The sequence below is a fragment of the Anabrus simplex genome, chromosome 5, assembly GCF_040414725.1.
Source record: "Anabrus simplex isolate iqAnaSimp1 chromosome 5, ASM4041472v1, whole genome shotgun sequence".
NCBI classification, from domain to species: domain Eukaryota; kingdom Metazoa; phylum Arthropoda; class Insecta; order Orthoptera; family Tettigoniidae; genus Anabrus; species Anabrus simplex.
Genome location: NC_090269.1, coordinates 37,092,886 through 37,106,298, shown reverse-complemented (window position 1 = coordinate 37,106,298; position 13,413 = coordinate 37,092,886). Strand labels below are relative to the sequence as shown.

Below are 13,413 nucleotides of genomic sequence, written 5' to 3'. Positions count from 1 at the left end.
CTGGGTGCTTTTATTCGTCTGTACACACAACATACCACACTACCAACCATCACAGATACACGCAATAATGAATACATCACTCCGTAAAATTGGGTCAGATCCACATGAGGTGCCGACCTCAACTCTTAGGAAAAAGGTCCGGCAAAACAAGAAGATACTGGAGATTTTACCAATACAAGGACAGGCAGGCATTTTGTTTTTAATTATTAAGTTGTGGAGAGAACGATATTTAAGGCACCTTGTTGCGAGCGTTCTTGATTTTACTTTAAAAATGAGGGCTGAAGGGAATCAACCAATAATTTTCAAAATGAATGCGGCTGTGAGTACTAACAACTACAATACCGTCTTCTCAGTAGTCTACAGAGAAAAATGAAGTACTGGTAACTAAAAAACTTGGTACCGTCATCACATAAATCATTAGATAGTTTATAGAAAAGTACTTTTTCCAAACTATCTTTCAACATAGGATGTGAATGAAATCTACGACGCTTTCCTTCTTTCTTTCCGACAAGAGCAGCAAGGGACACACCTCTGACTGAGAACTCGTTATGAAAACTGTTACTGGGCCAGGGGAGGTAGTGTTGCCAGATGTACGGTTTTCCCTCATTTTGTTCCACGTACGGTACACCCTTTAAACCGTATGCCCAATGTTCCGTTTTTTTTTAAATAACGCGGTTTAAACAATAGTATAGTATCGAAAAAGTGCGCGGTTATGATCAAAATATTCTGTATTCTAACCAATGATCAGTCATTACAGTTGAGAACAGCGTCTCTGTCAGTGTGCTAGTGGTAGGCCTACTAGTGGGCATATACTGAAAGGGTATTTTGAATATTTTCAGTAATGGCAATAAAATGGAGAGATGACAGAAACAGATGCTCAGTAGAGTTAATAAAAATGAACTTCTTGTGTACTTCAACTATGATAAGAATTGTACGGAATTTCTCAATAATTTTTTGTCGAATAAGAAACTGTTACAAACTGCATCTTCAGATGACTCGTACTTGTGAAATGTTCATTTCAATCTAGAGACTAACGCATTATTAGTTTGTAATACATTAAGTACCTACATATTTCACGCTGACGCTGTTATATTATTACCGGTACCGGCATTTATTTGTTAATATAACCCTGGTCTCTTCTCTTAATCATGGTTATGGTGCCTTCATTTAGCGCTATGTGGCAAGGAAATGGAAATGTTCCTTATTTGCTATCTGGAATCGAGCGAGTGTTCCTTATTTGTCATCCGGAAATCTGGCAACCCTAAGCTGGGGAGGCGACTGAGTAGCGCGGCCGGCTTCCGCACGGCGACACGGAATTTACCTGAGCTACTCTGTCGCCGATTCCTATCGGGGAGAGAGAGCCGTCTCATTCATTGGTGCAGACGGGGCCTGCACCATGAGAATTTTAGCCCGTCAGCCTATTGAGGCTTTGAGTGCTATTTCTGGAGATTTTGAACTATGCTGGATTGTTTTGGAATTTGGTGGCCGAGTTTATTTAGATAGTGACTGGTCAGGATAAACTCGGCCACCAAATTCCAAAACAATCCAGCCAGTGTGAAGCGGCTCTTAAATTTGCATTCAGTGGCCCACGCCGTGCAGTGGCAGACGTAGCTCTGAAACCCTTCGCATGATGTCATTGCACTTGAATCTTTAGCCTAATTCACACGGGGATAGTTTGCTGAAGTCAAGTACTTGAAGCAAGTGGACTTTCCTTCAACTTTCCACGTGTGATTTAGTCAGGGCAGTCAAGTTGTAACTTTCCTTGGAAGTAAATTTGAGTTGCCGAGCCGTCAACTTTTGCATCCACTTTCCCGTCACGTGACTGACTTAACTCCAGTAGTTGCCCCGTCTAAACCCGACTTGTAGGCAAATCAACTTGAAAACAGAGCACGTGCATTTTTCTCGAGATTTTTAGTACATTTGTTGGTACATAATGAATGATCCTAATGATAAGTGGAACGCAAACCAAATATTGCAGTTTCTCAACATTATTTTATGAGCAATACTAAATTTTATGGTTCCTATAAGCTAAGAAATCCTCTCCCGCTAGTGGTTTCAACAAGTTGTTAGATGCATCATGCAAAGGCCTTCTGCTAATCCACCCTTTAACACAAGTTTCCCTCTTCTTCTTCTTCTTTTTATCGGGCGAGTGGTCGTGAGGTTAGGGGCGCGCAATTGTGAGCTTCCATCCGGGATATAGTGGGCTCGAACCCCACCGTCGGCAGCCATGAAGATGGTTTTCCGTGGTTTCCCATTTTCACACCAGGCAAATGCTGGGACTGTACCTTAATTAAGGCCACGGCTGCTTCCTTCCCACTCCTAGCCCTTTCCTATCCTATCATCGCCATAAGACCTATCTGTGTCGGTGCGACGTACAACAAATTGTAATTTTTTAAAATAACTTTTAAAGCCAGTTTTGTATTTCATGCAGCACTAATAATGCGCAAATTAGTTTTACGCATACTTGTATTTGTGCACTTAACATCTCAACTTCAATAAATTGAATGCAAATTCACACACAGCTACAAGTCAAATACAATATTAAACCACTGAAGTTCACGCGCTCTTTTAAAGGCAGCATGCACTTTCTCCGTATAATTTATAGTACTGGCTTCAAGTTTAGAGGTTTCAAGTACGTGACTCCAGAAAACTATCCCCGTGTGAATTAGGCTTTTGTCACCATTCACGTGCTCTCCTCTGCCAACTGTCGCAATGTCCAAGGCAACGACGAGCGAGAAGCACGGATTACCCCCGTGGCGGACCCCATACGGCTGCTCCATTTTCCAGAACTGGTCTTAACGACGATAGGCAGCCCAAAGCTGTGTGGCGGTTGTTTTGGATTTGGATTCCGTTGCTGTTAATCCATTCAAAGAGTTGCTAATATTTCGCTACCTTGTTCTAATGCAGAGACAGAAGATCCTTTTAGTGAACATAAAGATGCGTAACAGACTCCTCGTCAGAACTGTTTCACGCTTCACGCCAAAAACTCTCTTAAAATTGTTAGGAAAACCTGTCATATATAATTATGAATTTTTCTGAAAATGTCTTGTGTAAGACAGGAACCTCAGCTGCATATTCTATTCCAATTGCAACAACACAAAGAATCCTCTGTCCTCTATCGCAGCAACTACACCAGACGAGAAATCTGAGTCTTCTCATTTTAATTAGGTATGTTACAGTTATTCATCCATTTAATGTTTCAATATCCTCCCCCCCCCACACACACACATAGACCTAGATCACAAAATTTCACTTAGTGAGATTTTAACCCACTTAATGACTTCATGATAGTTGGCAAGACTGACTATTACTACTACTAAAATGTTTTCATTCCTTCCCTGAAGGGGGAGGCGGGCCTCTTAAACGGTGACGTCTTTCAGGCCGGGAGATTTGTTACGGTGGAGGAGATGCTCGGAGAAGGTGAGGGGGTTGGCCGTAGCCTATACTAGGAACTATCTCGGTATTCACCTTACTGCAGGAGAATGGAAAACCATTATCTGGACAGCCGACGGTTAGGGCCACCCATTAAGTATCCAGTCTCCCGAATGCAGTGGCATAGAGCTATGGTAGAGCCATGGCCCCCCTCCTCTGTCTGGTTGGCCAGTCAGAGTGCAGAACTGTTGGACCACGGATCAGCCGTTGCCACTTATGGGCCGAGATCCACTCTACATCTACCAACCGCAACACTGAATCTAGCAACTGCCGAAGTTCAGTAAAGATTGTCCAAAATACCCTTAAACTGAGCAAACATGTCTACTCAATTTACAGTAGTATTGGCTTTCTTGCATAAACAAATAATAGGCCTACAAATATTAATATCATTCTAATTTTAAGAGTTTCAATGTGGAGAAAAAATATTCCATTCGACTAAATACAATTCATAGGCTAATCTAACAGAAAAAGGCGTATACAGTAAGTTGGAATAAAAATGTTATTAAACGCAGCATGTCATTTCATAAAATAAAAAGGCATTTTTCATAATCCTTAAATCATGCCAAATAAAACTAAAATCAATTTGAAAATATATGCAAGTGCCAGGTTATATCGCCGTTGCGTCTGAAAATATTGCTATGTGACAATGTTGTCGAAGAAGTTTTGACACGTGGCAGATATAGCATTAAGAACGATAATTGCTTGATAGAAATTCGCACAATATTGCACCTTAGATAAATGAAACTTATAGGCCAGAGTTCTAAGCTGAAATATTTCGCACGACTTTTTGGGCACCACACAGTGATTGTAAGAAATTTTCATTTTTTCTGGCGATTTTCCTAAAGAGCAGTTCAGTAAATTGATCGAAGTCCATGGAAAATATGTTGATAAAGTACGACTTAAGTCCGAACTGAGGGCAATGTTCAGACGTCACCAAGGAATTAAAAAAAAAAAAAAAACGCAGGGTGGAGTTCACCTACATGTAATTAGGGTGAGTAGAATTGTAATTTAACTAAATACATTGTGCTACTGCATGGTTACTAGTTGCATGCCTCCGTTAGGAATCCACGATACGCCACTGTCTAAAGTTCTTTAAAAATACCACACCGCTCCACGATGAGGAGACGAATGGTTGACTGATGACAGGCCCTGATATGCCGTAATTTAGGGAAAAGGGCGTAAATTGCGTTAGCTCAACCTGGGAATTTCCCAAGTTAAAATGCCCAATTCGCGTCTAGTCGTCTTCGAGGTATTCATCAGACATGCGCAAGATCTATCCGATAGATCCATGGATATTTTAATAATGATGATGATACATACAATTAGTTTTACGCCCTACTTACTATTTTTACCGCATTCGGAGAAGCAGAGGTGCTGGATTTTGTCCTGCAGGTTTCTTTAACGTGCCGATAGAACATCTGAGCACTTTCAAATACCACCGGACTGACTGTAAACCAGCATCGAACCCGCCAACTTGAGCTCAGAAAGCCGGCACTCTAATGTCTGAACCACTCCAAAGGGAAGCTTTACGACCTTCCGAGGCTAATCGCAAGCATGTACACCAAATTCCAATGCAGGTGACACAGAACACGCAATTCACTACTGGCATTTTAAGTAGGCGAAAGAAGCAGCTATCTTGCTCGATATTCCTAATTTTAAAGCTAGCAAGCATTTCCTATACCCACTCAAACGCTGCTACAAAATGACAATGCAGAACATATGAACACGTATGTAAATGGCAGTAGCCAGTTTCCATCGTTGACTAATTACTATGGAACATATACCTACAGCAGTTATTGAACCATTGAAAATACTTAACCTAGAAACAGAACTCTAAACCTGGACCTGAGAGGACGGTGATATTTAATATCACTGGCTTAGTAATAATGTTATTTGTTTTTACGTCCCACTAACTACTTTTACGGTTTTCGGAGACGCAAAGGCGCCGGAATTTAGTCCCGCAGGAGTCCTTTTACGTGTCAGTAAATCTAACGACACAAGGCTGACATATTTGGGCACCTTCAAATACCATCGGACTGAGCCAGGATCGAACCTGCCAAGTTGGGGTCAGAAGGGCCAGCGACAAGCATAATAAAGTTCGCACAACAGGTGAAGGTGCTGTATTTTTTAACAAAATGCTATTTGTTCGGGGCGTCGACCTACAGAGAGATTTTGCCTCTACTTGCACCATTCGGAAATCGAACCCGGGGCCGCCGGGTGACAGGCGGACGTGTTGTCTCCTACAACGCGGGGCCGGACAAGGTACTGTATTAATGTTTATTCGTTACCATTTTAATGTTTACATTCTTTATAATATCATTCAGTGTCTAGTCTACCACAACCATATGTATCTAGAACCATGCAATTCATCGATTTATACTACTACTATCACAGAGCTCGATAGCTGCAGTCTCTTAAGTGCGGCCAATATCCAGTATTCGGGAGATAGTGGGTTCGAACTCCACTGTCGGCAGCCCTGAAAATGGTTTTCCGTGGTTTCCCATTTTCACACCAGGCTGTACCTTAATTAAGACCCCCTGGGGTGGGGGTGGTAGAATAACACCCACGGTAACCCCTGCCTGTCGTAAGAGGCGACTAAAAGGGGCCTCAGGGGCACTGAACTTAGGAGCGTGGGTTGGCGACCACGGGGCTCTCAGCTGAGTCCTGGCATTGCTTCCACTTACTTGTGCCAGGCTCCTCACTTTCATCTATCCTATCTGATCGCTCTTGGTCAACTCTTGTTCTTTTCCGACCCCGACGGTATTACGTGTGGAGGCCTAGGAAGTCTTTCATGTTCACGCCCTTCGTGGCCCTTGTCTTTCTTTGGCCGATACCTTCATTTTTCGAAGTGTCAGATCCCTTCAATTTTTTCCCTCTGATTGGTGTTATATAGAGGATGGTTGCCTAGTTGTACTTCCTCTTAAAACAATAATCACCGGGCGAGTTGGCCGAGCGCGTAGAGGCGCGCGGCTGTGCGCTTGCATCCGGGAGATAGTAGGTTCGAATCCCACTATCGGCAGCCCTGAAGATGGTTTTCCGTGGTTTCCCCATTTTCCCACCAGGCAAATGCTGGGGCTGTACCTTAATTAAGGCCAGGGCCGCTTCCTTCCAACTCCTAGGCCTTTCCTATCCCATCGTCGCCATAAGACCTATCTGTGTCGGTGCGACGTAAAGCCCCTAGCAAAAAAAATAATAATAATCACCACCACCACCTTAATTAAGGCCACGGCTGCTTCCTTCCCACTCCTAGTCCTTTCCTGTCCCATCGTCACCAGGACACGAACACGGGCTTCTCTCATTGGCATCACCACCAAAATACTTCAGGGATTCACAGCCATTTTAATGGATTCCCTCTAATTGCCAGAAAACACAATGGTGTTCTCGAATCCATTAACTTACAGTATATTACTAACAGAAGCATACTTTTCTCTTCATAATATAATTTGGGGGTCGAATTCCTCTCCATCCCCCCTCCCAAATCGTTATTGGGAGTTTTCGGCGGAGAGCAGGATAAAGGACAAGTCTGTTCTCGGACTTTTTTCCTCAGTGATGAGTGGGAAAACAAAATAGGTGACTGAAAGCCATCAATAAGGAGGGCTGATGGAATTCTCGAGTTTATAGAAACGGCTTTACAGGGTAACTTCTCGTCTAAATATCCGGCAAGGTAAGCAAAGAATAAAGCGCCTGGCATAGCAGAGCCGATCCCAAATGAAGTTGTGAATCCACCTTCGGATTCAAGTAATTCTAATATTCGTAGCACCGAACTTCCTTACTACTGCCTAATTTACTGCCAGGATATTTTTAATGGGATCTCACAAAAAATAACCGCACAGTCTGCTTCATGTTCTCACAGACTGGAGATCATGTCGCTTTGAATTTCTCGTGCTTCTCTGCTAATGCTGCAATGTAAGCAGATGGCTAAAAATAGACTATCCTGCGTATATTCTGAAGTCTGTTGCTTTTAACTGGAAGAAGTTGGTCTTCGAAATCTGTCAACTACACTGCTCTTTTCTCAATCGAAGAACTAAATATCCGATTCATACGGGAATCCTCAGACGTAGTGCTTTTGTCAATAGTGCAGGATTCAGGTCTGTATTTTATGCGACGAATGCTAGGCTAATGCGAGACCACAGCTATTAACTACTCCAGTTTAATATGTCGATTATTACTAAATACTGGAAGAGGCAATTAAACTCATTCAATACGCGATGGTGACAAATTGTTTTTTGAGGAGAGATATAATGAGACAATCACAGAAAAGCGGCATAACGATATAATCATCAAAACACGTCAGGACGCAAGTCAAGATGGATTTTTCACAATAACGACAAGCCTACTTGCGTTCTTGTGTAAGTAACATTAACAGAAGATCCACTTATCTTAAACGGCACACGAACTTGGCATCTCAAGGTCGAAGCCTCGTTCGGCTGAACATTCGTACGAGCGTTGGCTTCAGTCAGTACCGCTCAAGTGCTTTTCGCGGTTGGAGTTCAACAGCCACGCGCAGTGCTAGTATTTCTATAGGAGGCTACGTCTGCCACTTCAAATTACGTGAATATATATTCAACTTCTATCATTTACGGAACGGAGTTCTGAAAAAAAAAAAAAAAAAAAAAAAAATTCTCCCTAGCTTTTCGTGTCGTGAAAACCTCAGCAAATTCAATATTACAAATGGAAAAAAAAAAGTGATTAAGCGAGGGGGTTGAGTGAGCCACTATAACATCACTTGGAGGTAATTTGACATCATTGAGTGATAAATGCAATACTATAATGCAGTTTCCTAAATTATGCAAAACTGATTTTTTCCACTGTAGTATGCAATATGGGGCTCAATATACAGTAGTGTAGGACGGCACACGACACCTCGTAATCTGCAGGTCTTCGGGCTGAGCAGCGGTCACTTGGTAGGCCAAGGCCCTTCGAGATTGTTGTGCCATGGGGTTTTCAGTTTTTAAATACATAGTGTAATTATTTGTACAGACTCTACAAATACCCAACATAAATTGCAATGACAGATTCAAGCCTCATTATTCGAAACATTTCAGATAATTTTTCAATGCTACTAGAACTGTTACTTGAGGGGGGATTTGATTGCTATTGATAAAATAATGAAAATCTTTTATCAATAGACCTACTGTGTTAGTCTTTAAACAATACTATGGCAGTCGCTTTACAAATAAAAATATGTGAATTTGAAGTAATATCATTACACAGTATCATTATTAATTTTCAAAATTTGCATGAAATATATACTTTATTATTACTTGTCAATTATTGAGATGCAAACACTCATTTGAGAAGAATGACCAACGACGTACTGATAAAAATTCCACTGAAAAAAATTAAAATTTTGAGTAATATTCAGCATAACTAGAGAACAAAAATATTGTATAAAATAAAACTTTTCATTTTAAAAATAACTTTTTAAAACATGGAAAGCTACATAAAACTTGCTGGTTTTAATCAATAAAACATCTTTTTGAAATACAATGAACAGAATAAAAACTAAAAAAAGGTGGCTTTTTTTCTACTGTACTTTGTTGGTTTCCTTTACTTTGGTCTATTCTTCCTCTCCAAAATGTCAGTCTTGAAAAACAATTGAGATAACAGAAGTTCTACTTACAACATCAAAGCCCACTTCATAGTGAGTTCCTCTGGTGTACAGGATGGGGATGGCATTGCGGCGCCCAAGCTCAATGGTGGAAGGCATGTCGTGTCTGGTGCAAGACTGGTGAGCTCTGCTGTGCCACACTCCTAGCTGCTACCTGGCCTTGGTCTCACACACTCTAGTTGTGGGGTTTTCAAAACTTAGTAATGCTATCAGCTTGTTAGCAGCTCTGCATTACTACAGCTTCATTTATGTAGGTCAGAGAACCTCCTCATGATAACAGAAGTAGGCAAGAATAGCAAGTTATAAAAGGTATACGTTTCGATGGCTTCCCACATGTGATACATGAACATTCTGAAATGAGGAGTGTACATCATACTACCTGATATATTATGCACAATAACTCATTCAATTTAACCTCATTTAACCATTTTTCAAAAAGTAACCTCTATGAAACAAAATTTTAACCATGTTTCAACAGAATGATGGACAATGAATAAATTTAATCTGTAAGCAAGATTTATTCCAATATGATACTGAGTTGTTACTATAACCAGTTTCAGCTAATTTTATTTTTGCATAAAAAATCCTAGGTTCACATACATCAGGTCATAAACTACAGTCTGCAACTGAGCTACAGTAAACTTAAGCCAAGCCCACATGGGTCCAGGCCGGTCAATTCCCAGGGATAGTAAATGTTTAAGCAAATTATACTAATAATGTTATCTGCTTTACATCCCACTAATTACTTTTATGGTATTTAGTCCCGTAGGAGTTCTTTTACATGCCAGTAAATCTACTGACACGAGGCTGATGTATTTGAGCACTTTCAAGCACTGAGCACTGAGCCAGGATTGAACCTACCAAGTTGGGGTCAGAAAGCCAGTGCCTCAACTGTATGAGCCACTCAGCCCGTCTTTAAACAAATTGACTACATCTTAACCAGGAGCTTTTGAAACGTCTGGCTATATTATGAGTATAAGAGAAATAGCCTTTCTGTATATTTTGTGTTCGCTAGTACAAAAGAACAAGAAAAGCATTTGCCTATGAGAATTCTGTGTTGTTGGTGATAAATTGGACTTAGAAGCCTGGTACTAATGTTATGGCATATTCTTCATGTATTTTGCAGTTCTGAAGATTTCTACCTTTATTTTATTTCTTAATAACCTTTTAATGTTTTCTTCGTGTATCAAACTTTTATATTATGTTTACTGAATACACATGTACAAACAATATGGGCACATAACTTTTTCTCGGGCGCAGGGGTACAAAATACGGGTCTGAAGCAAGCATAATTTATTTTACTGTATACAATAAAATATTTAGGTGTAAAATGGTTTTAGATTGGATCCTAAATCTGTAATATAATACAATCTTATCATAACTTCAAATGAGCTAATTGCACTTTACAACATTATAACGTGTTTTAAATACCATAGGTCAGTGATAGATTTTTGTCAACAATGGCTATGAAATTGCATATGTTGCAAAGGAACAGGCGAGCAGCCACATTCTAGTAGGCCATACAATAACATCATGGTTGTGTTAAAGAATATTAGAGAAATTCTCAGTTAACTTTAGTCTTGTTACCTGAAAGCCACGATGTAACTGTTTCATAAGTTTATTTTGTCAGTAAATATACGACTTCATTTAATTGCTATAATGGATATCAAACGCCCCCAAACCCCATGGCACTACAGCCCATGAAGGGCCTTGGCCTATCAAGCAACCGTTGCTCAGCCTGAAGGCCTGCAGATTATGAGGTGTCGTGTGGTCAGTGCGACAAATCCTCTCGGCCGTTATTCTTGGCTTTCTAGACCGGGGCTGCTATCTCACCATCAGATAGCTCCTCAATTCTAATCACGTTCTCTGAGTGGACCTTGAAACAGCCCTCAGGTCCAGGTAAAAATCCCTGACCTGGCCGGGAATCGAACCCAGGGCCCTCCGGGTAAGAGGCAGGCACGCTACCCCTACACCACGGGGCCGGCCTGTAATGGATATAGTTTGAGAATTTTAAGTATTTTATCAAAAGATTTGTTTGGATGATGGAATATTCAAGTCAGTGTTGGTTAGATGAATGTGACAAGATGTTTGGAATTACTATTTAACAATATTTTATTAAAGGACATCCACCAGATGTAATTTTAAGTATCGTATGAATCCATTCATAAATGATTATAAAATGACAAGATTTCAAATTTAGTTTAAGGGATTATTTGGATAGTTAATTTCTTTACTCAACTTACTTCTTATGCCTTTGTGAGTTCTTGATACATTTTCTATTACTCAAGATACTATGAGAATACTTGCTCATACTCCCAGTCTTGAGAGAAATAAGTTGTTATTCTATCTTCAGATCCTGTATCTATAGTTCTTCTTCCAATCATTTCAGTATATAATAAGAGTTCATTTTTAATTTAACCAGGGCTGTCAATTGCAAGGAAATTTAGTAGGCCCCTAATTGGAAGAGTTAATATATCTGTGTATTCTCTTTATGCATTGCATGTCAACAATTCTAGTAGTGATCTTCATTTTTTACTCTGTTGTACATTACCAGTACAATCATACTGAATAGGTTAGAACAAGACAATAGTGATTTCAGAACACATGATAAGACCAACTTATTTCTGAAAATGTGTGTGTATTCATTCTTTGCAATATCATTAATGATGTTCTACTGTAACAGACACCGAGATACAAAACTCTACAACTAACGTGCAAGCTATGTTGTTACTTCATTCATTACAAACAAAAACAAACTTTTGGTGCCTGTCTCTTGTTTGAACAGCTTCCTGGTTGATCTTACAAGGCTGATTGACTTGTGTTCTAACCCTTGGCCCAGAATTAATATTCCTGGACTGGTGGAAATTGAACCTGGGGCCTCAAGATAAGAGGCAGGCATGACAATGACATTAGTATTCATTTCAGAATATAATGTTAACCAAGTCAAATGTTGGAATTAAAAGCAATACAAACATATTATGAACGGCTTGATTAAATGAAAAGCACCATAGACTCTCATTTTTCACAAACATAACAAGCTACAAATCAAGTCTGTTTTCCAGGCTAGGAGTATGCGATGGTCCTGATGTTTCACCAAAGAGTGTGCCCAGCATTATCAAGAGTTCTGACTGACTTTGATAGCAATGAAGCTCATAGTGGAATGGAGTGGTGTTTCAATTACACCTCAGTATATAATGCAGACTACGATGTACTGCTCACCTATTGGTCTGCCATGTTGGAGGGGCGGTCGCCGATTGGCTGTTCTTCAGTCAATGATTGAAGCATTAAGGAGCCCGATGTACATCGACCTATACCTTGGTGGAGATAGGCAACTGATCACCCGTTGCTTAATCTGGTCTGCCGTGGCCATCATGTCGTCCAGGATTTAAGGTTTTCAGGTTTGGAAACCAGGCTTTGTTTACCTGTTCAGATTTCTTCTTAGAGTTGAAGCTGTTGGTGTGCTTCAGGATTTCAATGGCTTCCCTTTGTAGCCGGGCTCCTTCAAAGGAGCATAACAGACTTAGCCAGCTGGAACAAGCAGACAGATCATCAGTTGCTGAACACTCACTGCTGGCAGGCTATGACATACAGTACAGCAACACCAAAGTACTGTCAACCACTGTACCTTATTACGCCCAGCTTTTCAGAGAATCTGAGGAGTCATTAACGTACATCAATCTATTAGATTTGGTAACAATGTTGAGAAATTGTGGGCTAATGTAAAGCAGTAAACAATTACTGTAAACTACATCTGTAATACAAGATTTTTCGAAAGGTGACTCAGGAGCTGAAGAACCCAGAGAGGAAGTCACACCTGTTTCTGAAGAATATGTGGAATATCAGCAGATTAATAATTGCAGAGATGCTGCAGGTTTTGCTAGTACTGATGTAATATAGGGGGATAGGCTGTAGAACTTTATCATACTTTCACTTAGTCTTAGTTTTAATTTGATTAGCAGAAAGCATTCAGTCATCTTATGCCGGCCCCATGGTGTAGGGGTAGCGTGCTTGCCTCTTACCCAGAGGTCCCGAGTTAGATTCCCGGCCAGGTCAGTGATTTTTACTTGGATCCGAGGGTTGGTTGTCTGTGTGAAATCGGTACAACTCACTTCAGGTAGAACAACAGAGGTAAGATGAGGGACAGGGAACTGTTGCTGAGATGTGTGGAAGTAGGAGGAAGGGAAAAGGTAGGAAAGGGAAATGTAGAGTAGAGGATAGGAAAAGACAGGTGGAACAGGGTCATGGGAAGGAGAAAAGGGAAGGGAAAGTAGCTTCTGCAGCTATCAGGAAAGATAGGGCTGACCAGGAGGTGAGGGGATCAAATGAGGTGGGTAGGGTTGAGGCTATGGTCATGGGGATTCCATCGTTAG

At 40.7% G+C, this 13,413-nt stretch overlaps 1 protein-coding gene across 1 annotated transcript in view; it reads right to left on the bottom strand.

The window, feature by feature from the left end:
* Nucleotides 1-9,234, bottom strand: part of t (C45 family peptidase tan) — a 301,214-nt gene extending 291,980 nt beyond the window's left edge. Inside the window, exon 1 of the mRNA XM_067146847.2 lies at nt 9,056-9,234. Within this exon, the coding sequence (XP_067002948.1) occupies nt 9,056-9,142 (87 nt within the window). The 5' untranslated portion in view covers nt 9,143-9,234. The remainder of the gene's footprint in view (nt 1-9,055) is intronic.
* Between the last annotated feature and the right edge of the window lie 4,179 nt (nt 9,235-13,413).